The 24,896-nt window shown below is 40.1% G+C and overlaps 3 protein-coding genes across 4 annotated transcripts; 2 read left to right on the top strand and 1 right to left on the bottom strand.

Annotated features, from left to right (window-relative positions):
• Window positions 1-387: 387 nt before the first annotated feature.
• LOC139609897 (calsequestrin-2-like) lies at window positions 388-8,651 on the bottom strand. The gene is made up of 11 exons (XM_071464939.1): window positions 8,069-8,651; window positions 5,549-5,633; window positions 5,241-5,341; window positions 4,352-4,460; window positions 3,543-3,616; window positions 2,530-2,660; window positions 2,407-2,452; window positions 2,175-2,229; window positions 1,961-2,061; window positions 1,793-1,867; window positions 388-1,709 (listed from the first exon to the last, which is right to left on the bottom strand). The coding sequence occupies exons 1-11, from the start codon at window positions 8,309-8,311 to the stop codon at window positions 1,494-1,496; spliced, it is 1,236 nt and encodes a 411-aa protein (XP_071321040.1). The 5' UTR covers window positions 8,312-8,651; the 3' UTR covers window positions 388-1,493.
• A 313-nt stretch (window positions 8,652-8,964) lies between these two features.
• Window positions 8,965-16,920, top strand: poglut1 (protein O-glucosyltransferase 1). The gene is made up of 11 exons (XM_071464950.1): window positions 8,965-9,102; window positions 9,766-9,856; window positions 10,091-10,234; window positions 10,319-10,454; window positions 10,548-10,669; window positions 12,063-12,122; window positions 12,490-12,589; window positions 12,808-12,866; window positions 13,099-13,266; window positions 14,485-14,541; window positions 14,646-16,920. Exons 1-11 carry the CDS (start codon window positions 9,030-9,032, stop codon window positions 14,800-14,802), a joined length of 1,167 nt encoding a protein of 388 aa, XP_071321051.1. The 5' UTR covers window positions 8,965-9,029; the 3' UTR covers window positions 14,803-16,920.
• Window positions 16,921-17,021: 101 nt separating this feature from the next.
• timmdc1 (translocase of inner mitochondrial membrane domain containing 1) lies at window positions 17,022-24,439 on the top strand. 2 transcript variants are annotated; one of them, XM_071464952.1, is made up of 8 exons: window positions 17,022-17,161; window positions 18,384-18,721; window positions 20,069-20,234; window positions 20,555-20,643; window positions 21,127-21,194; window positions 21,839-21,917; window positions 23,181-23,291; window positions 23,395-24,439. In XM_071464952.1, exons 2-8 carry the CDS (start codon window positions 18,405-18,407, stop codon window positions 23,540-23,542), a joined length of 978 nt encoding a protein of 325 aa, XP_071321053.1. In that variant the 5' UTR covers window positions 17,022-17,161; window positions 18,384-18,404; the 3' UTR covers window positions 23,543-24,439. The 2 variants fall into 2 exon arrangements, with proteins under 2 accessions (XP_071321053.1, XP_071321052.1); XM_071464951.1 differs by having other exon boundaries at window positions 17,056-17,195.
• The last annotated feature ends 457 nt before the right edge of the window (window positions 24,440-24,896 follow it).

Raw genomic sequence — 24,896 nt, 5'->3', positions numbered from 1 at the left:
TTTTAATACAGGTTTGTGTTAGACTATCACCAGTTAATATATAAGTATTCTTTTTTTCAATTGATCGCAAGAAAACAGTTCAATTCCTATTCTATTTAGAGCAAAAATGTTTTGTTCACATAGATACAAATACACACCAGTAGAATTCCTTATAACTATTTAATCATTTATATCAACCTTAAAGTTGCTATGATCATTATTTTTTAATTAGGAATTGATCAAATTGCTATGTGTAATGTGAAGGGTGTCACTCACAGTGACAAACATGCAACATTATCACACTTCCCCTCAGATGCCTGTCCAGAACCAAATGGTTAACAGACAAATACACTTTTTACTCCAAAATTTGCAGGTGTAAATGTTTTTTTTTTGAAATGTGGGGAAACCTACTAATAAGTCAGCCAACTTTGCCTTTCTGTTCGGACTGAGGACAAACACGCACAACTGCGAGGAGCGATGTCATCACATGCACTTGCAGAGCGCACGCACAGAGTGAGCTGCTAGCCGCCGTGCATACTGGTGAAACGGATATGTCACATCTCATCCCCAGGGTGGTGCTCCTGTAAAAGTGGCGGAGCCCCCGTGTGAGATGCTTCGATCAGTGATTGCATGTTTTTAAAACTTATTTCAGGGCTGCAGCTCACTGTTTTGTCCCCACACGCATTGTAGCCGCTGTGTTTTTTGCAGTATGGCCACGGTTTAGGTACAGTGTATGTGCTCTGAAAGACATCGCAGCAAAAAAAGGAGCAAAAATTGGCAGGTTCACCCAGGTGTGTGAAGTTTGAGCCGAATAAATACCCGCGTCTAATGCAGAGCCATTTGACCCAGGTGTGGATGCCAATAGTACCCCTTTCCATTACTGATAAAAGCCAGATGTTAGCAGATCGTGGTGGGTGTTTTGACCAGAGGAAAAGGGGCTATAGTTAGTAACTAGCTGGTGAACATAGTAGAGCATTTAGCAGCTTTTCTCTGTAGTTGGTTGAGAGCAAAACAGGGGCACAAAGAGAGTACATTTTGGACTGTAATTAAATGCTAATGTTCCTTTGAATGAATGTGTAAATAGGCAACTGTTAATACATCATCATCATCATCATCATCAGCCATAGCAACTGAAGGTGATATGTCTGTGTTGTGTTTATATTTTCTTGTGCTGCCCCAAGTGGCCAAAAAATCAATTATTGCAGTTTTAACTTACATGTCTATGTAACACAGAAACTTTAGTTTGCTGATATCTTGATCCTTGGTGAGTTTAGGAGAATCACTGCTCTAGGGTAGCATTATTTTAAACAGGGCCACAAATGTTCCCATAATGACCTTTTATCAGTTCTGTTTTATCAGCCTAACTAACTTAACCACAGTCTACATAGTCTAGATTTTGTATATCTGGGAGACATTAAATTACCTTACTTCTTTTTAATTTCATGTCTTTGAAATGAGAACATTTGAATTAGTCGACAAATTGTTTCTAAGGTGCCAAGCCCTGGACATTCAGTTTAGTCATCACCGTCATCATCATCATCATCATCTAGGTCATGACTTTCGTCGTTATCCTCTGTGATGTAGCTGTCAGGGTTTTCCAGGTCATCAGCTGACTCATCATCATCCTCAGTGTTCACCCTCCCTGACAGGACATCCTCTATCCAGTCTTCCAGCTCTTCCGCAGTGGGCAAGTCCTCGTCGTTGGACATGTCCAGCCACACGCTGTCCGCCTACAACACAAAGGATCAAAAAGGTCAAGACAGAGGGTAAAAGTACTTCAGTTTGGCACAGTAAGATTTTTACCTTTACTTACATCTGTTACATTGACAACACCAATTTGAGGTCTAAACAGGTCCAACTTGAAGGTTTTTTCCCAGTAAGTGGTCAGCTGGAGGGACAAGACAAACCAGATTCACTTAGCCTATCAGAGACCGTTATAAATACCAGTGTATTTTGAGATAAATTTTTGTTTAGGCAGAACCAGAGGAAAGTCATCCGGATCAATCCAGACAATGCTGAGTTCTGGATTGTTGGTGTTGTCTCTGGCCACGTCTTTCAGGATCTCCAGGAACTCGTATCCATCTGAGGATGACAGGGCAGAGAAACCTAAGCTCACTTACAGGTGCTAAAGAATATAAAAGAAGAAATAACATCCAAATCCAAAGGACAAAAGGCTCTGATTTAGAGGTACAGACCCGGATCTTCTTCCTCAGCAAACGCGACAATATGTATTCCATCCATGTCGTCTTCCTAGAAATAGAGAAAAGTTTACAGACCTGATGTGACTTATCATACAGAGTGCACTCTCTGGATCCCCCTGATGTGGCATCCCAAACAGGTTTTAATCAATTTAATGAAAATACATTTATGCAAAATAGTTTGGGGAACCAGCTCTGTCTTCTCTGGTAAGACCAAACAACCACTCACCCATGTCTCAAACATATTCTCTGCCCGGAGCTTCCTCAGCGTAGCCCTGCAAAGAGCACATTTTCATAAAAACCCACCAAATGCTTAAATATCAGTGCTTAAAATAATCTAACTCAAGCCAACCTTCTGTGTTGGTTGACAAACTCGACAATGTCCATCTCTGACAGAGGTCTGCCAGGCAGGATGGCAGGCTCCTCCATAAACGGCTCATAGAAATTCACCTCGTTCATCTTAAGGGAAAGATGTTTGGCTACCTAAAACACAAAACATGCCAGGAATTACCCCCTCGCGGTTGTATGCCTTCACCAACCAGCCAAGTTGCAGGAAATATGGTCACAATCTCCCCTTCCTGAGTTACAGCATCATAGCCAAAGTTGTTTTTGCAGAACATCATGACATCACAGTGAAGTTGACCTTTGACCATTTGTGAATTTTAGTGTTTTCAGATCTGGACTTAAAAATAACAAAGTTTTTCACGCAGCTGCAGTATCTCCTATCATTTCAATTTGATGTTGCCAAGAACTATGTAGTTGGTTAGTTTAGTTTAGCATAAAGACTGGAAAAAAGAGAGGAAACTATGGAACCCTAAAGTGTTTCATATTAAAGTAGTAAATGAAAAGAAAGAGTGACACTATTCTCATATCTGTCTATTAAATAAGGCAACAGCCAGCAGCCAGTTAGCTTAGCTTAGCATAAACATTGGAAGCAGCTAGTGGGAAACAGCTCCTATGAAATTCACAAATTACTTTTAATTTAATTTAATTTAATTTATTTTTTTATTTCCTACACTTTGAATTTTGCATTAATTAAACAAATGAGATAAAAGGTGATAATTAGTTAAATTAATTCATTAATTTCATTAATTTCACTCTGTTTCCAATAGCTAACCAGCTACAGGTTCTAGCTTCGTATTTAGCATATAAATATGAAAGTAGTATCTTCTCACTCCTCTAACTCTTGGCAAGAAAGCAAATAAGTGCATTTCCTAAAATGTTACACCATTCCTTTAATGAGTGTATTAACATGGAATGTGTAGGCTATATGAGAGAAATTAACACTATGTCTTACAGCTATATCTGCATGATGATTCTCATATTTTGGGAAATTCGGATTTAATGTTATACATGAGGACTTACAGATTTATCAAATGTGGCAAAGAACTTGATGTAAGGTTGAAAGCGCTCCGAGGCCTCCTGGAAAGCTTTATAGTCTGAGGGGGGGAGAGAGACAGAAACCGATGAGACATTCAAGCTGAGAAAGGAAAGCAAAACAGATTTAAGTGTGGAAATTCATCATTCACATTCAGGTTGCATTCCCAGTCGGATCTACAGTATGTGATCAGGAAGGCAAGCAGCGAAACCCACTCTCTTCATTCAATTTCCCATCATGATTCAACTGTCTTCACCCTTGTAACAAAGTCTCCCTTAATACAGTTTTATACGCTTGTAACGCGCTCCGGGCTGTGCTCCCAACAAGGTCACATCCAAGGACCAACCTATCTCTGGATAGAAATAGGCTCTATAATGAAACTTCATGCCACTGTCATATAGGACTAGATAGCATCTTCCTGATCTCACTTTTTCTGCCTTTTTTTTTTTTTTTTTTTTGGAACTATAATTGCAGTTTGACCTATTAGACAGGGAACTAGAAGCTATTTAAAGGCTCTCGAGGGACTGAGTGAGAGTGCCACAGTCTGGAATCAGGTTTCCCTTTAGCAGCCAGTTAGGCTATATGGTGATGTAGCTCCATTAGCCTCTACATCCCATTAGTGTCTGGGGAATGGATTGAGGCGACTTTAGGAGACAGCTAGTGCAGATGTACATGCATTCTCAACCCATCATTGTACCCATCACTGTGATGTCATTACATTGTCTTTGTAAATACAAAACAAATGCAATAATTTACACACAGACACCGGCACGTTTGCTTTGGTGATAAAACTAACGTGAGTCTTCTCCTTTAAAGTAGCCAATGAGGCGGATGTCCTCCTCCATTCTCTCAAAGGCTCGCAGCTCCATGGCATTATTGATCATTTCCACTGGGTCCTCCAACACCTAGCAGAGTATAAGACAGTTGGGTGATTTTCACTGCCAAGAAACGCTACAATTTTGGAAAATATGTCAATTTTCTTTAGTGCCAGAACACAACAGCAGGTATCTCAAATCACTTTTCAATTAGAGTAGGTCTAGACTATACTCTTTATTAAGTAAGCCGAGAAAGGTGATACTTGCATATATTTTTTTTTATTCCATCATCTTGAGATAATGAGAGATAGTCAAGAGAATGAAATAATTACCATAAGATATCTGGATAATTATTCGATTCTGAGATAATGGGAATAATTATCCCATTATCTTGAGAAAACAAAGCCCCGTTATCTTGGAACTTAAAAATGATCCCATTATCTCAAGATAACGTAATAATTATACCTTGTTTAATCTGTACAAAAATCAAAATGGGAAACTACCTGGTTCCAGTTGTCATGCTAAGCTAAGCTGACAAGCTTCTGTCCGTGGCTTCATATTCAAAAGACAGATTCTCATCTACTTCTCCGCAAGAAAGTGGGTAAGCATATTTCCCAGCACATCAAACTATTTCTATATCTATATCTTAAAATTATTCATGTGAAAATGTCACAGATTATCGCTTCAATAAGAAATACCTTTGGTGTAAAATGACATGAGTGCTTTTCCTGCTGAAACTTGTTACTGTGAATTACATCATTTACAAGTGCCTTAATGAGGCTGCAGCTGCTAATTGCTTGCGGATTTCTTTCCTCCGTGGTTTACGAGATTACACATCAAAAAAAGTAGCAGAATCAGTTCTCCGCTCACATCCAACAGGAACTCCACCAGTGTGTCTGCTGAGAGCTCCCCGTCAAACTCAATGACACGGTCATCCTTGAAGACGTACAAGCTGCCCACCTCCTCCAGGCCTAATTAGACAGACAAAAGTATTTTCTGTGACTTTAAGAAAGCTATTCAGGGGGGTTTACATGTAGAGAAAAGTAAAATGACACTACTGTACATTATGTGTTACAGGAGTGCAGCACTGTGGTACAACATTCAACATGTACAGCAGTGCAGCTCATACTGTGGTAGGTCACTGCGGAATGAGGAAGACAAATGCATCATACACGTACCCAGTTTTTTGGCGACTTTGGTGTCCCTCTGGGAGTCCACCATCCCAAAACCGATGTCTTTGTTCTCCAGGACCTGAGCTGTGAGCTGGATGTTCACATGAGACGAATGCCAGTCAGCATTAGACCTTTTTGCCGGCACAACATACAAACTGCAAACCTTAACACTTGATCTGTGAAAACTGAAATTTAAACGTTGTCTTGGAATCAGATTGAAAGTTTTGCAGCCGCCGGTTTATCATCAAAAAAAAAAAAATTGCTGGCCTAAAGGACTCGTGTTACTGGTTTACCAACCCCTTACTTTAGTTACATTTACTTGGAATGACCTCCCTGATTGTCTTGGGGACTTCAAATCTGACAATATTTAAATAGCAACTTATTATACAGCTGAAAAGCAGCTTCTCTGGTTGAAAGTTTCAAGTCAGACCACACCCAATGGTGATGTAATGATGTACTGTACACTTGTACATCACTGGAGCGAGGTGAGAAGTGAAACCCTCAGTGTCAGCAAAAACAAGACTTTCATTTGCTGTTATGACGCCCTTTAAAGCCAAACCTCATCTTAAATCTTACATTGGAAACTGTCTATCCACTGCTGTTTGTATTTTATTTTACTTATTTTATCCAGTTTCTAAAGCACCCTGAATTTCTACTTTGTGAAAAATGTACTATTCCTTCCTTGCGTTTCAAGTAAAGCATTTTTTAAAGTTTTTTTGTCTTCATGTATTATGTATTTCAAAAAAAGAATTTCAATGAAATAAAGTGATTTAGTGGATGTCATTTTCGCCGGATCTCTTTCGCAGTGCAGTGCAGAAAGCTTTGAAACAGCGTTTCGACCCTCATAGGGATGTGGTTGACCCAGTGAAGGGGTCAGGAAATAAACCGTAAAGGGTGCGAATGATTAACAGGAAAGGAAAGATGACAAATTGATGATTTTTCTTGTGAAGTTTTGCCTCATTTGGATCATAACAATTATTTAGATGTAACAATCTAAAAATCAGTAACTAGCAGAGTTATGTAACAGTGCGTAACTGGAATCACCATGACCATTACCATAGCTCAGTCTAAGATCAAAACACCTCATACCAACACCCTCGCGGCGCTGTGTGTTTAGTTCAACGCTGTGTATTTGAGCTGGCATCCACAGCTGCTGCCGTCTTCGTCAATACATCTTTTCATTACCAAGCCGTATGTGCGTTTGTGTGCTGAAAGCCCCCTGTGGAGATTTCTCGTTAGAGGGAAGCTGTGTCAGGACTTCTTGCCTTTCAACTCGCAGTTCTTGAGGAAGGAAAACAGATTCATAAAACTCCACCGAAGAGGCTGAAACTCAGTTTTGCTCTTTGTGTTTCCGCTTTCAAACGCTGCATGAAATGTAACGGGAATGCAAAACTGATAACTGAAAAGGTAGTAAGGTGCTGACAAAAAAAAACAAAAAACAAAAAGACATGCATTTCTTTTGCATTTAGCTTATAAATAAGATGGGCAGGGATGCAAGAGCACATCTTCTTATTTCTAGTTCACAGCCAGATAGTAGAGTTTTGGGGGCAAGCTATAATTAACAGAATGACCTAGAAACAATCCCTGGATACATGTGAACCACAGAGGAGTGTGAATAACGGGATTAAAATCATCACCTGCAAGAGAGTGTGCAGGTGAAACACTGACTCTGTCTATCAAATAGTGACGGTATGACAGTTATGAAGCCTTCACCTTATGGTTAAGCAGATAGTCTGCATGTCAAGGAGACAGAGGATGAATGAGGCACTCACTGACTATACACTGACTTGTTATGACAGGTTAGGTATGGCAGTGAGGCTGCAAGGCTAACCCGCAGCGATTTGAGGTGTAGCTTACTGAGGCGTGTTTATGTTATCAGTGACATTAGATATATCATAGCACAGTATGTTACAATAAATACATCTCTTAACACTTGGTCTCTCCTTTGATCAGTAATGACATCTTCTTGGCAGGACTCAGGTATTTGTGTGCCTGAGGAAGTCAGCAGCAACGTCAGCGTGGATGCTGAAACTGTCGAGATGAAGCACTGATGGACCAAAAATGTATCACGAACAATGTTGGTAGTTGGTTAATTGTTTATGTCCCTCATCAAGGAACAAGACTATGAGTTTGCTAGTCATTTTTCAAAGCTGTTAGTTACAACCCAGGCAGCGAAATGAAACTTTTGGCCCAACTGGCCCACTTTTGGCCTGGGTCCTCGGCCCAAATCTGGCCCATATACTTCCAAATCTGAGTAGATTCTGGCTGTTTGTCCTGCAGTATTGACTGACAGCCAGAGGATTTTCTGTGTGTGGTTCGGATGTGGAAGTACAGAGTCTGACAATCATGCTGTATATGGGCCAGATTTGGACCACAGAACTGGGGCGTATTCTGGGCCAGAAGAAAAGAAGCATGTGGCCCAAGTATGGGCCAGATTTATTTTGCTATCTGAAAACTTATAAACCCTTTATGATAACAGAGACAGGATAGAAGCACTCTATCGTAATATCTCTTTACCCATCTTACCTCCAGCACCAGCTCGGTCATCTGGAACCGCTTCTGCAGACCCTTGTTGGCCGGCAGAGGCTCATGGTAGAACAGGCACAGCAAGTCGTATCTCTTCAGAGCCTTCTTGTAGTTGCGCTCGTTCATGTCCAGCACCCTGTCCTTCCCGTCAAAATTAGGGAACTCGAGACCTTCCTCGGCGCTGCAGAGGAAAGCCAGGCAAAGGCAGAGGCCGGATAGCAGAGGAAGCCAGATCCGCTGCATTGTTGTTCAGGTGTTTGTGAGTCAGAGTGAAGTTGGCAGAGAACTCAAAGAACCTCTTGAGGCCCAGCTCGAAGAGATATCGTACACAAGATAAAATTCACCCACTGATTTGATCTCTGTCACCTCTCTAGCAAATATGAAATATTCTCTCTAACATTTGATCAGTTTTCTCTGTCTGTGCTCCTCTCGCCCTCTCTTGTTCTCTTTTCACATCACTCCTTCTCCACCTGTCTTCTGTCTCCTCCTCTCTCCGTCACTTAGCCATATCTCAGGAGGATCTGTTTCCTCCTCCTTTTCTCTCCCTGTCTGAGAAACTCAGTCAAGCGCATCAAAAGGACAATCATTCATGAGGTTGCCATTGATGCCCTTGAAATAAATTCAGAAATGAGAACAGAGAAGCTTTGGGAATTTCATCAGGAGACTCATTATCCATATCACAAATAATAAGGTGCTTCGGCTCTGCATTGAAAAATGATATCACATGCTATTAAACTAATGCAGACTGGACTGACATTAGTGAATGTGAATGTAATTGTGAAAACGATTTTAGGAGGAGTGTCCCTTTAATGCCACTTTGCGCTAATCGCCCGAACGTTACGGTAACGTGAAATGAATTTTGTTGTGCGCATTACCGTAATGACCGGATTCAGCCAGAAGTAACAGATCACAGACCACGGCTTTGTTTCCCCTCAGACGCAGCTAGAGGATAGAGGGAAAAATGGAGTGCCTTTGGCGGTGGAGGCTCTTAATACTCTTGCAAGTTTGTGATTTATGTTTGGTCGGTGCAGCAGGTAACACATTTTTTTTTGAACAAATACGACTCTTGAAGTTGTTTTGAAACTAGCATTGAGACTTTGCTGCATTTTGGTTGGCTGTTCCTCCCCCCCCCCCGTGAGATAACTTTTGGTGTTGGAGTCATTCATCACTTCACGGGCTAGCTAACTAGCTGACGAGCTAATCCAACTAAGCTAACTCTTAGGTGAATTGTGGTTAAAAGTTAGCACTTTCGCTAACAGTAGCAATGCAAAACAGGATGTATATTCACTAAGGTGCTTATATTCATTGAGGCTGGGCGCCGGTTTATGAATAGGTCTGCTAACTGCTAATTAGCACTACCTGATATAACGTTACTAGTATACTTTACGCGGTAAAGTCATCACCTTTTGAGAGAGTTATCCACCACAGAGCACATTATTATGCTGCAAGTGATGCTGTGCTGTTTGAAACATTTGACTAAAAGTTCAACCCCCAAAATGATCATTTTATGTGAGTTGAGCAAAGTGATGCAAGAAACATACTAGGTCCTTTGAGGATCCTCACTGAGGAAACTGACCCCTAATCTCTCTTTCCTGACAGTGGATGAGTCAGTGTTGTGATCCACAGTTAAAGGAGATAGAATTGGTAAAACATGACAATCACTGCTGACACTTTACCATTTCTATGTGTTGTTACAGGCAAAGAGTGGAAGAAAATTAGAGAAAACATATCTGATGCTGTTAAAGAGTACACCCCGTGCAACCCTGTCAACTGTAGCTGTCATCTAAGGTGGGTGTGATGCCAGTATATCTGTTCTTTACATTGTATATCATAGTCAGGAAAATAATCATACTATAATTAACTAATGCAATTTTTGAGACTGAAATTATACCACATTTGCAGGTAGTTTTTTTAAACATACTAACCAGACTGATAATTACTGCTGCATCACAAATTTAATTTTGAATGCATTAAATAAATTATATGGAGTTGGAATCATTTGTTTGTTAATTTCGGTTTCAGTGTCCTACAACATGACTTGCGACCCTTTAAAGGTGGCGTCTCTGAGGATGTCATGGCTGCAACTGTTCAAAGAGGGGTGGGCACCCACTACCAGATCATTGGTCACAAGTTGTACAGAGAACACAACTGTATGTTCCCTGCCAGGTAGAGTTAAAGTCAAAAACATAAATATATATGTATATCTACAACTGTGTGTTTCCACAACTTAAATGAGTTCCATGTTTTCAGGTGCAGTGGGGTGGAGCATTTCATCCTGGAGGTGATTGATAGGTTACCTGACTTGGAGATGGTGGTTAACGTCAGGGATTACCCTCAAGTCCCGAACTGGGTGCAGCCAACGCTGCCTGTCTTCTCTTTCAGTAAGGTCAGACTTTGGACAGTACATTTATGCAGACATACTGAAATGTTTATGAAATGCAATACTTAGTTTTGACATGTGTATGTTTGATTTGTGTAGACCTCAGACTACCAGGATATCATGTACCCTGCATGGACATTTTGGGAGGGCGGGCCTGCTGTGTGGCCCATATACCCCACTGGACTGGGGAGATGGGATCTGATGAGGGATGACCTTAAAAAGTAAGATTTATCTCTTCGATACTTAGACAAAAGAAGAAATGGCTAATGAATATGCCAGACATATAATAACGACTATGGCCCAATTCCAATTGGGCCCCTGAACCCTCCTGCTTCCCACTCTCATTCCATTTGTATGTTCATGTGTCATTCCAAACCAATTACCTTTAAGTGGCAGTGGGTTATAAAGCCCCCGAACAGCAAATACACACTCCCAGAGAAGCGCAGCATTGCTTTGAGTCAAGGACAGATGAAATGCCACAAGCCTACGACTGTGAGTACTTTGTGTTTATTTCCAAAGGAGGACACATTTGATAGACTTTTCTACACACAGGACAAAATTATAAGTTACATAGTTATAGGTTACATTGCATGCCTGCCCCCCCCCCCCCCCAATATTTTCTTTTAGAAAATATTGATTTATTTACAATATCCTACATGAAATATTCTGCGTAACAATGAATTTCCTGTTTTCATCTGCAAAATGTGAGGGCCTCAGTGTATTTATACCCCCCCCTCCCCTTAATGAAGAGATCCTCCACACTCCTCAAAGCTATACTCATCTCTGAGTGGGAGGGTGTGGGGGCCGAATTGGAATTGGGCCTACAACTGTGCTTTTACTATTGCTGACATGATAAACCAGTTAGTTTGATAGTCTGTAGAGAACAGATTCTGTCTTCTTAAATGAGTATTTGCAGGTTTTCTTTGTGTCCTCTGATTGTAATTGAATATCTTTGGGTTTTAGACTGTCAGTCAAACAAAACATGCAATTTGGAGACATCACCTTGGACTCTTGGAGAATATCATGAACATGTATCACCAATTTCTGTCATTTTATAGGTAATCTTACAAATGGTTAATCGATTAGCGGATAAAATAATCATAGCACAGTAATCCATAATGAAGCCCTAAAACAAAGTTTTTAACCAACTATGATGATTCATTGAATGAGTTAGTTTATTCATCAAGGAAATATAGTAAATGTTACCTGGTCCTAGAATCAGAGATATGATACTTTACTTATGAAAAGAATACTTTGAGGTTTTTGATTAATTAAATTATTTTTAAAAGTCACCTTAGGTTCTGATAACTTGTGATTCTTTTTTGATTCTTATTTTTGCCATTTGAAAGCCTAAATTATTAATATTTACACTTATTTGCACTGTACTACTAAGACACTTTAATTTCTGATTTGCTTGTTTTAACTGTGTTGCCTTATATGACCTGCACGTCTTATTCTGCTGCTTTGTGTAAAGCACTTTGTAATGTGGATTTAAAAAATTGCTCTATACATAAATAACATTTTTATAATATTAATAAATACTAATAAGGAGCATCCGCATTTTATCAAGTGTATGATTTCAGTGTGTCTTATTCCTGTGATGTGTTTTGTTAGGTCTGCAGCACAGTGGCCATGGAAGAAGAAAGAGTCCAAAGGATTCTTCAGAGGTTCACGGTGAGTCCCGTGAATTTACTTCAGACTCCTCAACAGTGCAAATGTCCACTATCTGATTTTCATTGGTAACAATTCTTTATGCCACTATCCTCTTATCACAGTTGGTGGCAAAGTGCAGACTTTATATGAGGTGACTATTTATTAGCCATGCCAACTAGACACTGTAGGGGCATTTACAGTATGTATCACTGTGCCTTTAGCAAAAATAATGCTCTCATTGCATCCTTACCTGTCAAACAATACCTCACCTGTCGCTTTGCAAACTTTGCCTGCAGATGTTTACCTCGCTGCCCGCAATCCCAAGATTGCCACCAGACTTATTTCCTGAGCTGATTTACACATAGTCTCTTTTCTGTTTGTTTGACAGGACCAGCCCCGAGCGAGACCCTCTGATCCTTCTGTCCAGAGAAGCTCCAGAGCTGGTGGATGCAGAATACACAAAGAACCAGGCCTGGAAGTCTGAGAGGGTCAGTTATATTAAAACCAAACAAGGGTCAATACATTTATAATAATTATAAAGCTATAAGATATTATACTCATTCTGTGCCATTATTTTCTCTATTTTTGACAATTCTTCCATCTCAGACATTCACATTTACTCAACATGGAAAATGTCATGTTTCTTTTAGGAAAACCAGCTGATCTGCATTGATTGTTTACTGATCATTTTGCCTTACTGTCATAGGATACACTAGGGAAACCCCCAGCCAAAGAAATCCCCCTGGCCGATCACTGCAAATACAAGTAAGTGGACTCCCTGTGTTTTTTTAGATCAAGAAGAAAAGTAGACAAATTAAAAAAGGCCTGTCCTGTATAAATGTTTGAAGATGACCTACATACATACTTTGATGGTGAGTGTGTAATTCTTGCTTAATTTTAAGAAGAATCTACAATATGAGTCAGCTCAACATAATACGCATCCATAACTTTTGAAAAACACCTTCTCACAAAACATCTTGCTCTCCATCTCTTCCAGGTATTTATTTAACTTCCGGGGTGTGGCGGCCAGCTTCCGCTTGAAACATCTCTTTCTCTGTGGTTCTCTGGTGTTTCATGTGGGGGATGAGTGGCAGGAGTTTTTTTACCCTCAGCTCAGGCCCTGGGTCCACTACATCCCAGTCAAGCAGGATCTCTCTGACGTCAGGTACCTTCAACTTGTTTCAGCGCTTTTCTCATTTATCATAATAACCATTTGTATGTTTGAAATCCAGGTACAAGTTTTTAAGTTTCATTGATTGAGTTGGATTTAGTTGTTAGGGCATCCTCTTGGTTTTGTTGATGACAAGATGCAGTTATGTGGAGTCAAAGTAAAGTACATGAAAGAAGAAAATACAATATTTTAGAAACTCCATATGTTGCTTCCAACTGTGTGTACTAAAAAACATACAGAGAGAACCAGGACAGAGTAAGAACAATTGACTCTTACTGTTTGAAACCTCAAATCTTCCCGAGATGAATCTATTTGTTTGGGTCCTATTGGTTCCATATTTTAGCTTGACAAATGGAATAACAATAAATAAGCTGTAAATAATTTGTTGTTAATTATTAAATCAGTAACGGTTGATAATAGATTAACCATTTACATATTTTTAAAGCAAAAATGGAAAAAAAAATACAAACTGGCTCCAGCTTTTCAAATGTGAATAATTGCTGGTTTTCTAAATCTTCTACACTAACAAAGTGCCACAGCCTTGGACATTTTTCATTATTTTCTGATGTTTTACAGACAAAACAATTAAACTCTGAATAGATAATAAAAATTATAGAAAGGGTCCTCTGACTTTTTAGGAAAACGCATAGCAAATAAATGTTTCAAAAGTTAAAATCTACTCTTGTATGTTGGAAAATCTGCCTTAGGTTGATAATTGCAAACGATCATACTTTTATGTGGCAACAACTATCAATTGTTTTCAGTATTGATTAACTTGTCTGTGTCCAAGATGGGGACTTTAGATGTCACGTTTTGTGTGAACAACAGTCCAAAAGTCAAAGAAATCCAGTTCAAATTTCAAGTAGAACAGAGAAAATCAACAAATGCCTCTTTTTTTCCTTGATAAATGACTTAAATGATCAATGAATTCTTCTTTTTTTTCCCTTTTGATTGATTCAGTTTCAGTACTAGATTCATCATAGACAGTATCCTACAGATACACATGTGAAGGTGTTACAGTAGCAGACACCTTGAGAAGTTACATGTTAAAGTTCACACACCTGTGTCCTTCATTTAAGTTCATGATGAAATATACACGTCAGTGCTTGAATAAATGGAGTGGATTCTGAAGGCACTTTTCAGTACGACACAGGTGTGTGAATTTCCTGTCTATGTGTTGTTAAAATGCCTTTACATGTTCTGTGTCCAAAGGGAACTTCTGCAGTTTGTCAAAGAGAATGATGCCATCGCACAGGAGATCGCCACAAGGTAACGGATCATAGTTAGTGACTGAACCTTCTGCAACAGCCACGTACTGCTCTATTCTCATCTCAGCAGTGTGACTGATTCTCTGTTCCTCCCCCTCCCTCCAGGGGTAAGGAATTCATCCTGGACCACCTGCGGATGCAAGACGTTTCCTGCTACTGGGAGAGACTCCTCTCTGAGTTTAGCCAACTTCTCACCTACAAACCCAAAAGAAACAATAGCTACAACCAGATCGTCCACAGACCCAGCAAGACGGAGCTATGAGGCAGAGACTTTGCGGGACCAGGGCAGTTGTAGTGAAGGGAAACTCTAGATAATGAATGTATTCACTCCACCACAACATATGATTGTTTTGTTCCAGTTTTTTAGCCAATGTAAGGTCTAAAGCTTTGACCAGATACATTCATTTTTAATGGGCTCAGTGTTTTAGTCTAACGTAGAGCATGATTGGTTAATTCCTAAAGACCATGTGTTCTTATAGGAGTAACGGTTACAAGGGACGTAGCTTAGTAATACACAGTCATAGATGTAGTTTATTGAGTTAACTCCGGTTTCGCTGCCATATCTTCAGGTGCCTCTTATATCGTCAAATCTTCATTGATCATTTTCTGGCTCAGTGTTGATTTACTCCCAAAAATAGCTGTTTCTTTTCCTATTGTCTAAACTCACCAGCAAAGAAACATGCATATGTGGTATGTTATTAAACTCCTATTTCAGTCATTAAAGGGACATTCCACAGATTTTACATGTCAAAGTCAGTTTCCTCGTCAGGAGACTCGTCAAAACAGTTGTATTATGTTTTCTGTGGCTCAGGAGGGAGACAAAATGCTTCTACAAAGCCTGTGTATAAACTTGAATTGGCGGTGCAGAGTTTGAAAGATGTGGTAGGCAATGTCTAATGAAAAAATTGCATTATGGTAAATGTAGGATCCTGTGTTTTTTGAGTTTGACCTGTACTAGGGACTAAAAGTCATGATATTTGGGCTTCTGCTGCGAGGACTTTGACCATCTTTATTTTTTTAATTTTTTTTTTATCTAACTCAATGTCGTGAAATTGCTGAATTGAGAGTACCCCTTTAACATTTATGGTAAAAACTTGCATTGTCTTGTAACATTAATATTATCTGGACTGGGCTTTGGTTTTTCAGGAAATCAGACTGGTAGATTTTCAATTTTTTGTTTTGAATTTGTTAATTTGGTAATCCATAATAATATACAAGGACGGGCAAGTTAAGGTTCAGTGCTTTGCTGAAGAAAAATGAGAAATTGTACAGCGATACTATTTTGGCAATTGCTTAAACTGAAACCCTGACCTTTGGACCTATTCCTGCAGACCATTAAATCCTATGAAAATATTGTGCACTTAGCTCTGGAGCATCTGCAAGTCTAATTTTAAGTTAACACAATGTACCAATAATAATAGTTATGGATGTCATACAGCTGCGTATTTAATGTAGTATCTTAAGTTGGGAGAATTTCATGAAAACAGAGAATTGGTTATATCCACCACAGATAATACTTTCAATTTCATTATCTGACCCATTTGTACATGAAATAATACAGATAAGATTCTTTGAGAGTCTCTGATCTAATGGTTTAAATCCATGTTTGCCCAAGTCCTGTTCATTAAACATGACCTTAAGTGATACTAGCTGAGCTGAAACTTAATATTAAGTAGATGAAATATGTGTTCTTGATGGGGAAAAGTGTCATTAATGCATCATTGATGTTGAACATTTTAGACTGGTTGTCTTTTTGTTTCAAGTAGTTTGAATTTTATCTCCAGGAACATTGAGATTGAACACAGAGCTCACAGAAGAGATCAGTTTTGTTACATCACCCTCTCCTGGACAACTGGAGAAACTCCAGCAGACCGTTACCAAGTTTCAGTGCACCATCATATCCATGTAATATTTATGCAATAACAGTGTGTCATTGTGTGCATTTTGATAAGTTCTGACATAGGTTTCATGACTTGAAAGTACAAAAGAATAACAAACATTTAATTCCACACAAAGTGCCAACAGTTAGCAATAATGACCTTCGATTCATTTGTTTCATTCTGACTCGTGAAAGTTTTTACCTTTTGAAAAGAATCTGTATTTGTGTTGAGAAATGACTGATGATGTGTAATTGATACAGAATAATGTTGAATATGTTATAGTATTCGCATTGTACTGTGAGGAAGCAAATTCTCTCTAATGTAAGGTCATAATTTTTTTACTGTCTGTTTTACTATGGTAAAGATGATCCGTTAGACTGTTGATGTGACCAAAAAGCTGTGATCATGTGCCTGATCATATGACATTCAAACTGTTGTTTGCACAGCTTGTGCAGCAGTTTTGTTTTTATGCCAATAAACTGTCTGGTTCCTAAAACATCCTTGAGCTGAAGTTTTCACTTTTGACTGTCGGAGCCTTGTTCACCTTTGTACAGTTTTGTAAACATTTAATTAGCACTAGTTGTTTGGGTAGAAATGATCTATCCATGCTCTTAGCTGTCTACATAGCATAATGATCAGTCCTCCACCAACGGGTGGCGCTGTTTTCACTTGTGATGGTGTATAAGCTGCTTGCGCAAGGTCAGAGGTCGGGACGCCGGTGGTGCTGTCAGAGAGTCGCAGGTGAGAGACAGCAGAAGGGCAGTAATGACAAAAGGTAATGTAGACACTGTCTTGTGTGCATTAACCAGGGCTTCTGCACTTAATAAAGGAAATGGTTCAAATTTCAAATTCCGCCTCGGCTGCTGGTAAACTGTTTTTCCCTTTAATATCACCGAGACTAATAGCATGCAAACAGCTAGCGCTAAGGTTTCCATTATCGGACAGAAATGATTATTTACATTTTCCTACAGATTCGGACGACCAAGGCATGTAAAACACACTACCGAGAGTCAAACCTAATTTTTACGTTTACTGGGAAGTCATAATTTGTAGTAGTTTGGCATATTTGTAACGGAGAAAGAAGAGTAGTGAGACGTTAGCCTAGCTAACGACGCTGGGAAAGTCAGACTGACCTGACACAGCTGTGCATCATTAATGCTGATTAGGGAAGCCAGCATGTGGACTGTCGCTGGGCAACAAGCCTTTCAAGACATGGCTGCATGTGACTTTATTCTCCTTATTTCCTCTTCGTTCAAATGCTTTGTATTGACAAATGCCCGTTTCTAAAGTTGCTAGCTTGCTAACTTAGCTTAACCAGCAGGTAGAAACCCTTGAAGTATTATATTCAAAATGGTAATAAACAAAATCAACAATTATGCACATTTGTGAAGCTGTTAGCAGTAGATGTTGGTGTCTGAAGTGGACACAAGTGTAAAACATTAGACTCAATCACTTTTATATTAATTAGGTGTTTTTGGTACAACATAAACACGTTATGAACACAAATGAAGACATACAGGATATGTTTAAGTGTATATATAGAAGACATGGAACAAAGTGCGGGAAAAATCTTATTCATTATGCATTCACTTTTTGCTTAAACGATTGAAAAATGCTGCTCTTATCTTATGCTGTGGATTGGGTGGCATTGTGAAAATACATATTTTTTCTTAACCTTTGACCCTGAACCAGCTGACATGTCCTGCTCGGAGGACCTGAGGGTAGCAGCAGTGCACTGACTGACGTATTTTGAGGTCAAGAAAGAAATGTTTTCCCAGAGAGTCTGCTTGTGTGTGTTTTGATAAGACTGTTCCATTTAACAGCTGCTGAGTCTGACAGTCTGTGTAGCCCTGCCAGGATTTCATTTGCCTTAAGGCTATTTGTTTTGAGGATGGAGCTTAAGTCTAGGAAGTGAGTGCAACATCCCAACCCGTGGCCATGTGTTTCTGTCTCTCTGCTGCAGTCTAACGCCAGCTGAAGCGTGATGCATCCAGAGCGGTCCAGAGCAGGCTTCGCCTTGCAGAGATGGCAGGCAGATTCAGCGCCCTGGGGCACGCTGAACACTGGCCTACTGCAGGGCCTTATCCAGAGCGCCAGGCCTCCTTCCTTCTGCTTCCTGCTCCCCAGGGTCCACGCAGCTGATGTGGCTGCTGCCCAGCCCACACAGATGCCATCTTCCTCCTCCTCCACCAGTCCTGCTCCTGCACCCATCTCCTCTTCAAGCACCTTGCCAAGCAACATGGGCAAGCCAGAATTCCCAGACACAGGATGGGACCGCATCAAGGACCTCTTTGACAGAGAGTTGGTGTTTGTCAATCTGTTGTTGTTCCCTCTTTTTGTTCTTTAATCCCTTTATCACCTTGCTCTCTTTCAAAAGCTCTAACCTAAATCTGTGGTTTCTCCCTGTTTCAGCATCCACTTGTTTGCTTGCTATTGTGTGTTTGTGGTGTTTATACTGCAGATGTAGACAATGGTCCTGACATGGACCTGCATCTTGAGTGATCCGATCACAAGTGGACGGCTCTAAGTTCAGGTGTGAACGCACCAAAGATTCATTGAAGATGCATTTGAGATCAGATCACTCAGATCACTCTCTCGCTTTCTCTCTCTCTCTCACACTCACACACATACAGACACACACACACACACACAGACAATGGACCCCTCTGTCATGATTATTTGCATTTTAAGATGCATTTTAAAACCAGTTGTGAACTGACGTACTTATACCTGTCAACTTGTGATTGGATCACCTGAGATGCATCTTAATGCCAGGTCTGAACAGGGCCAATGTGATTTCAACTCTAGAATTGAACCAATTACTTGATCAATTAGTTAATGAAATTATTGATCATCAGCCATTCTAATAACTGATTAATGGCTAAACATTCTTGAGTTCCAGCTTCTTATTTGTAAGGCTGTGCTGCTGTTCTTTAGTTTATGTGATAGTAAACTCAAACTTTGCTTGTTTAGTTAAGTTTAGTCTAGTCAGCCCAAAACTGTATCTGATGGCAATACTATGTGCTTTAGGAAATTGTGATGGACAGTTTTTTACAACTTTCTTCGAGTGGACTTTGGGTATCTAGTTTTTATAATCAAAGTACAAGCACTCTTTTCACCAATCATACCTGGAAACTGTAATTGTAGAAGAAGCAGAGATAACCTCAGTAAAATGTAATTGGGTCAGAAGACTTAGGCTCACGAATTTCTGGACTGTAAAAATATATTTTCATGGAATTGTCAAATTCTGTTTTGGGAATTACAGGGAGCTGCTAAGTGCACAACAGTAAATTAAACAGGTTGAAAGAATACAAGTTATTAAAGTATAAAAGTACAAATCCTCATCTACTGTGTAAGAATTGATGTAAGAATCCTTTTTTTGCTCCATCACTACCCACCTTATCTGTGCACTCCCTCTTTGTGAAAGCTCATGAGCAGTGTGTAATTGACATCAGGTAACCAGTAGCTTGTAAAATAAATCTTAAAAAGCCATCCATCATTTTATTTGTTCTTTTCAATGTATAAAAATGTAAAATATGTGATCCACGTCAGTTACTCACGATGCATTGTAAATTTAGCATGCCTTTGGTGTTTTTTTGTAAATGCACCACAAATGAAACATTCTCTGTCAATCTTATCTCCCTGCAGTGTGACACAGCGGTACCCAGAGGAAGTGACCAACGTGATAAAGAGCGGAGTAGTGGCTGCGCTTGCAGGCTTGATCTATGGAGGCCTGCCAGCTGCACGCCATGCCAGGCAGAGGTACATCCAAATCAGCCAGGCGGAAATATACACTAGTCGTGTAGAAGCAGTGGTAAGTGAGATCTGTGTTCTGTATGTGTGTGAACGTGAATACCAGGAGAGGACAAAGACAAAGATTTAAGGTTGTAGTTGAAGGGGAAAGTTGCCTTTTCACAATAAAACAGCTATAACTAAATTTTTGGATGAGATAGTCCTGACGTAATGTTTAACAAATGAATATCAAAGTTGTCTAAATGGCAGCACTAACACATGATGACGTTCCTGTTGAAAAGGAGTGCACGAGTGGAAAAGTTAATATAGATGCTATTAGAGCTCCATGAGAAAAAGGAGCAGCATTCTTATTGTGCGGTGTGTCTTTTCTGTTTGACTCAGCGCTCAGCCCATAACGCAGCTATCCGAGGTTTTGTGAGATACGGGTGGAGGTGGAGCTGGAGAGTGGCTGCATTTGTCACCTTGTTCAAGTAAGCAAAAAAATGTAGATGTTTGGTCATGTGGTTAGGTCTAGTAAGGAGATATTTACACCAGAAAACTTTACAGGATTGTATTGTGATGTATTTTCTAACTTGTCTCACAAATTGGTTCCATTACATGGTTTTCAGCTATTTTTCTTTAAACCAGCTTAACTACATTGTGAACTCTATGCAGTTTTAAGTAATTAAAGTTTGCTGCTTTCTACAACTGAAAAATCATTAACCAGCACAGGCTTAAATGTTATGAAAAAGTTGTGTAATTGTGCATCTGATGAGAGCATGTTATAGTCTCTGTGGCAACCATGTAGTATTTAATATGTTTTAGCTGTAATAGCCATTAATCATAGTGTTATGCAGCTGAGCAGAATATAATATATTATATTATATAATATTTGTACTTCCAGTGAGGATCCCCCTCTGATGTTCTTTTTTCAGTCTAACTGTTTCCCTCATCTGTCTGTTCCTTCCCTCTAGTTCGGTCAGCACAGGGCTGTCTGTGTATCGAGACAAGTACACCCTCAGTCATTATGCTGCAGCTGGAGGTGAGCCTTTTTATTTATTTATTTATTTATTTATTTATTTATTTAAAATAGTCTGTCACACCAAGATTGTGTCTCACTCACATCTCCATACATTTCCATCTGATAGTTGTCCCACACAAACCCAGCATTTATACTGAGCTGCTCTACAGTTCACTCACTGCTGCAGCATAATCCATGTGTAAGGGTTAGGACATTGTCCGTGAACTGCAGCATCCCCGTGCATATCTGACCAGAGACCTTTTTTGAATGTTATTCTCCATCTCTCTTCACCTCATTTTCTGTCATCCCTCTACTGCTAAATAAAATGCCCAAAAATAATATTTAAAAAACTGATTACTATAGAAATTCGCTGTCCAGGAAATGTCATTTTACAGAAATTGTTTGTTTGAAATCATTGGTACTTAAGTTTTTGGCATGGATAATAATAATAATGACACTTTTTTAAAACCCTTGTTAATCTAATGACAAATTGTTTTAAGACGTACAATAAAACACATGCTAGCACAATGAGTTATGAATGATGTTGATAAAAGTAAGTGTGTGTGTGTGTGTGTGTGTGTGTGTGTGTGTGTGTGTGTGTGTGTGTGTGTGTGTGTGTGTGTGTGTGTGTGTGTGTGTGTGTGTGTGTGTGTGTGTGTGTGTAGCTGTCACTGGAGGCCTTTTCAGACTGAACCTGGGCCTCAGAGGCCTGGTGGCGGGGACAGCCATTGGCGCAGTGCTGGGGTAAGGATCCATTCACAGTCCTTCATCATCCCAACACTCAACTCGTTAACGTTTTACAGTCACTAATCTAAAAGGAGAATTACAGCGCTGAGTTATTGTCAGAAGCTGCTATATGTTTGTGTTTTTCAACAGACATGCATATTTGCTCGTGCATGTCCACACTCGTGCCTGTGTGCTTGAGAGCAGTGAGTACTCTGGCAGCCAGCTGCACCCCTCCCAGCGACCCTCTGTCGCCCAGCTGAACCCCCCACCCCACCCTACCCCCCACTCTCCACCTCTGACTCTGTTCACAGTGCCAGAGGGACTCATGTGCACCGCAGAGGGCCATGTTTTGGGTAGTAGAGCAAAGAGGCAGGCCAAGGCAGCAGCTGTCCCTCTCCATTTATACCATCTCTGTTATTCCACCCTCTCATCTCCATCTACCACGCTCTGATCTGGACTTGAGCTTCACTGTCTCATTTCTCCTCACTCCTCAACCCTCTCTTCTCTCTGTTCCACTTTTCACTCATTCTCTGGCCCCTTCAGCTGAGTGCATAGACCCAGGAGCAGATTTGAATGTGATTGTATAATGGAGATTGAGTGTGAGGTATTTGATGGTGTAACAGACTGGAGGGCCTGGTTTCTTGCCTCTGATCATCAGCTCTGTTTTGGCTCAGCCCTAGTCTGTTCTCCTGTTGGCTCTATACCGGCATTGCCTCCTCCTCCTCCTCCTGCTCTCCCTCTCACTGTCTGCCTCAGTGACCAGCCACCTGGAGCGTTTGATGTGTGCAAACAGCCCCAGCCCTGGCTAAGCCAGGTGCAGTCGGGGCAGAAGGGGTGAAATGAAAGCAGGCAGCTAATCGGAAAGCACATCACGCTCCAGATCTCACCCCAGAATCATCCCCTTGTCCAGGCACATAGTGGAGGTGTGACTGGAAGGTGGACTAGGGCTGGGGTGGTTGCAGCGGAGAGGAAATTTGCCGCTAACATGTTACAGTTGTGTAAATGACTGACAGCTTTGAGGGTTTATGTAATAAGTAGCTGCTGTAACAGAACTTGTTACAAAACAGATTATGCAGTAGCAGGACAAGTTTTAGGAACCAGTAAACAGTCAATTGGAAGGTCTCATATGCTAATTTATAATTTAATTTAAAAAACTGACAGCTGTTTTCATAGGTAGCGTAAAATATAACGGTTCAAATGTAAATATACTCTATAAACCAATATAAAATATTGTATATAAATGTTAATAATAATTATTCATAATAAACTAATTCTGTTCAGGATTCCCACTGGTGCTTTGATCATCAGCATGCAGTCTCTGGCTGGAGAAACCGTCCAAGAGAGGAGGCGGCGAGAGCGCAGGGAAGTTTATGAGCTCAGACTCGCAGAATGGTATGTAGATTTTTCTTTCACACACCCAGCATTAAAAAAAGAAATACCAGTGTCTTTATATCCGGATGTTCTTTGATAAACTCTCCTTCTTTCATATCATCAGGACGGCCCGTTTGCAGTTGACAGATGAGCTGATTGGAGATCTGAATGTCAGCTGTCAGGCAGAGGAAACAAATAAGGACATGGAGAGGATCAAGGAACTGCTGAGTTTACCACAGAATGAGGGTGCAGCTCAGGACTCACGCAGCTAATGACAGTAGTTGTCTTACTGCTTGATTTATGCTGGACGCTGAGGTGGGACTTCACACATCTGTGAGGATAAACAGGTCACTTCTTTGCCTGGACTCTTATCACAAACCTTTTTTCCAACTGAATGGAAACAACTTCACATCCAAATTAAAAGACAGTTGTACTTCACAAACTACTGTTAAGGGGCCCTGGAGCCTCTCCAGTGAGATGCTCAGTGGATGGTTGTACTGGGCAGCTGTTGGGCAGCTGCAATAGGTGTGAGTGAGCGACAAATGGAAGGATATTGCTGAAGAAAAAGATAGTGTATGTTCCCTTTCACAGCAGAATTTTATGTTTTGTATTTTAGCTTAAAATGAAGAACACATTTACAATCTACAGCTAGAAAAACTGTTCTCCTCCACATTGTCGTGTTTGTATGCATCTTCTGGTCAAGATAAAGTGCTCTGCAAATTTGAAATGTGGTAGGGGGGAAATGATCTGAAATGACTCATCTTCATGGTACCATTTCATATTGGCTTCCTACCACTGAAAACACAGCGCCATTAGGAATGTTAAGCTTTAATTAGACTCCATGTGGAGCTCATATCAATGTGGATCTAATGTTTTTAAGACTGTATTTGCCATTTCTACTTGCTTTAACAGTATAAAACGTGAGTGACACAACCACTGTGATCCCAAGTCAAAATCACGTAAAGATGGTTGGTTTTTCAACCTAATAAAACATCCTCTAATTTAACACATTGAGATCAAAGTCATCTTTAAACAGTCATTTTTCACTATATGCACTAGATATGTGTTGTCAGTGTGTTTTTGTCTTCTAATATTGGCTCCACATGGGTAAAAAAAGTTGAACAGTATGTTCTTTCCATTAAATCTCATCACTCACGCTGGTCTGCCAAGATCTGTCCCCACCTTTCTTCACGTGGTTAGTTAGTTAGAATAGTAACTGATGTTTATTATATTTAGTACACAAGATTTTTTGGCACCATACCAACAAATGTCAATCCATGTCGAGGAGAAAATAGCTTCTTTATTTCCCCCTTGTCTGTAATGTGCAGTGTGCTTTTGCCTTTGCCTCTTGGGCTTTTCAGTAACTAGGTCATACATAGCCTTGGCCCCTGGTGTAAACAAGATGTGACACAGACACAGCTGCAGCCTAGGATGTAGCAGTGACTGCTGACGTGCAGATGGACAGCCAATAGAAACAGATCGAGGAAACATGGCACTCCAGAACACACTGTTCAGTGCCAATAACTTCAGGTTTAGTGTCAAATTATGTCATGTATGTTATGTATTTCTCCTGAAGTAAGTTTTCAAATTGAAATACAATTTCAAATTCAAATTGAACTGTTACAG

The sequence above is a fragment of the Trachinotus anak genome, unplaced genomic scaffold (assembly GCF_046630095.1).
Source record: "Trachinotus anak isolate AG129_WGS33_773 ecotype Australia unplaced genomic scaffold, CSIRO_AGI_Tana_v1 ptg000026l, whole genome shotgun sequence".
NCBI lineage: Eukaryota > Metazoa > Chordata > Actinopteri > Carangiformes > Carangidae > Trachinotus > Trachinotus anak.
Note: the sequence above shows the minus strand (reverse complement) of the source record. Positions and strands in the feature narration are given on the sequence as shown.

Excerpts from the sequence above, each read along its gene's own strand:
- timmdc1 (XM_071464952.1), top strand. The coding sequence starts at position 18,405 with ATGCATCCAGAGCGGTCCAGAGCAGGCTTCGCCTTGCAGAGATGGCAG. Across the intron at positions 18,722-20,068 it reads AAGGACCTCTTTGACAGAGA|TGTGACACAGCGGTACCCAG; the intron begins GTTGGTGTTTGT and ends ATCTCCCTGCAG. Across the intron at positions 23,292-23,394 it reads GAGCTCAGACTCGCAGAATG|GACGGCCCGTTTGCAGTTGA; the intron begins GTATGTAGATTT and ends TCATATCATCAG.
- poglut1 (XM_071464950.1), top strand. The coding sequence starts at position 9,030 with ATGGAGTGCCTTTGGCGGTGGAGGCTCTTAATACTCTTGCAAGTTTGT. Across the intron at positions 9,103-9,765 it reads ATGTTTGGTCGGTGCAGCAG|GCAAAGAGTGGAAGAAAATT; the intron begins GTAACACATTTT and ends GTGTTGTTACAG. Across the intron at positions 10,455-10,547 it reads CTGTCTTCTCTTTCAGTAAG|ACCTCAGACTACCAGGATAT; the intron begins GTCAGACTTTGG and ends TGATTTGTGTAG.
- LOC139609897 (XM_071464939.1), bottom strand. The coding sequence starts at position 8,311 with ATGCAGCGGATCTGGCTTCCTCTGCTATCCGGCCTCTGCCTTTGCCTG. Across the intron at positions 4,461-5,240 it reads TGGTGGAGTTCCTGTTGGAT|GTGTTGGAGGACCCAGTGGA; the intron begins GTGAGCGGAGAA and ends ATACTCTGCTAG. Across the intron at positions 1,710-1,792 it reads GTGTTGTCAATGTAACAGAT|GCGGACAGCGTGTGGCTGGA; the intron begins GTAAGTAAAGGT and ends TTTGTGTTGTAG.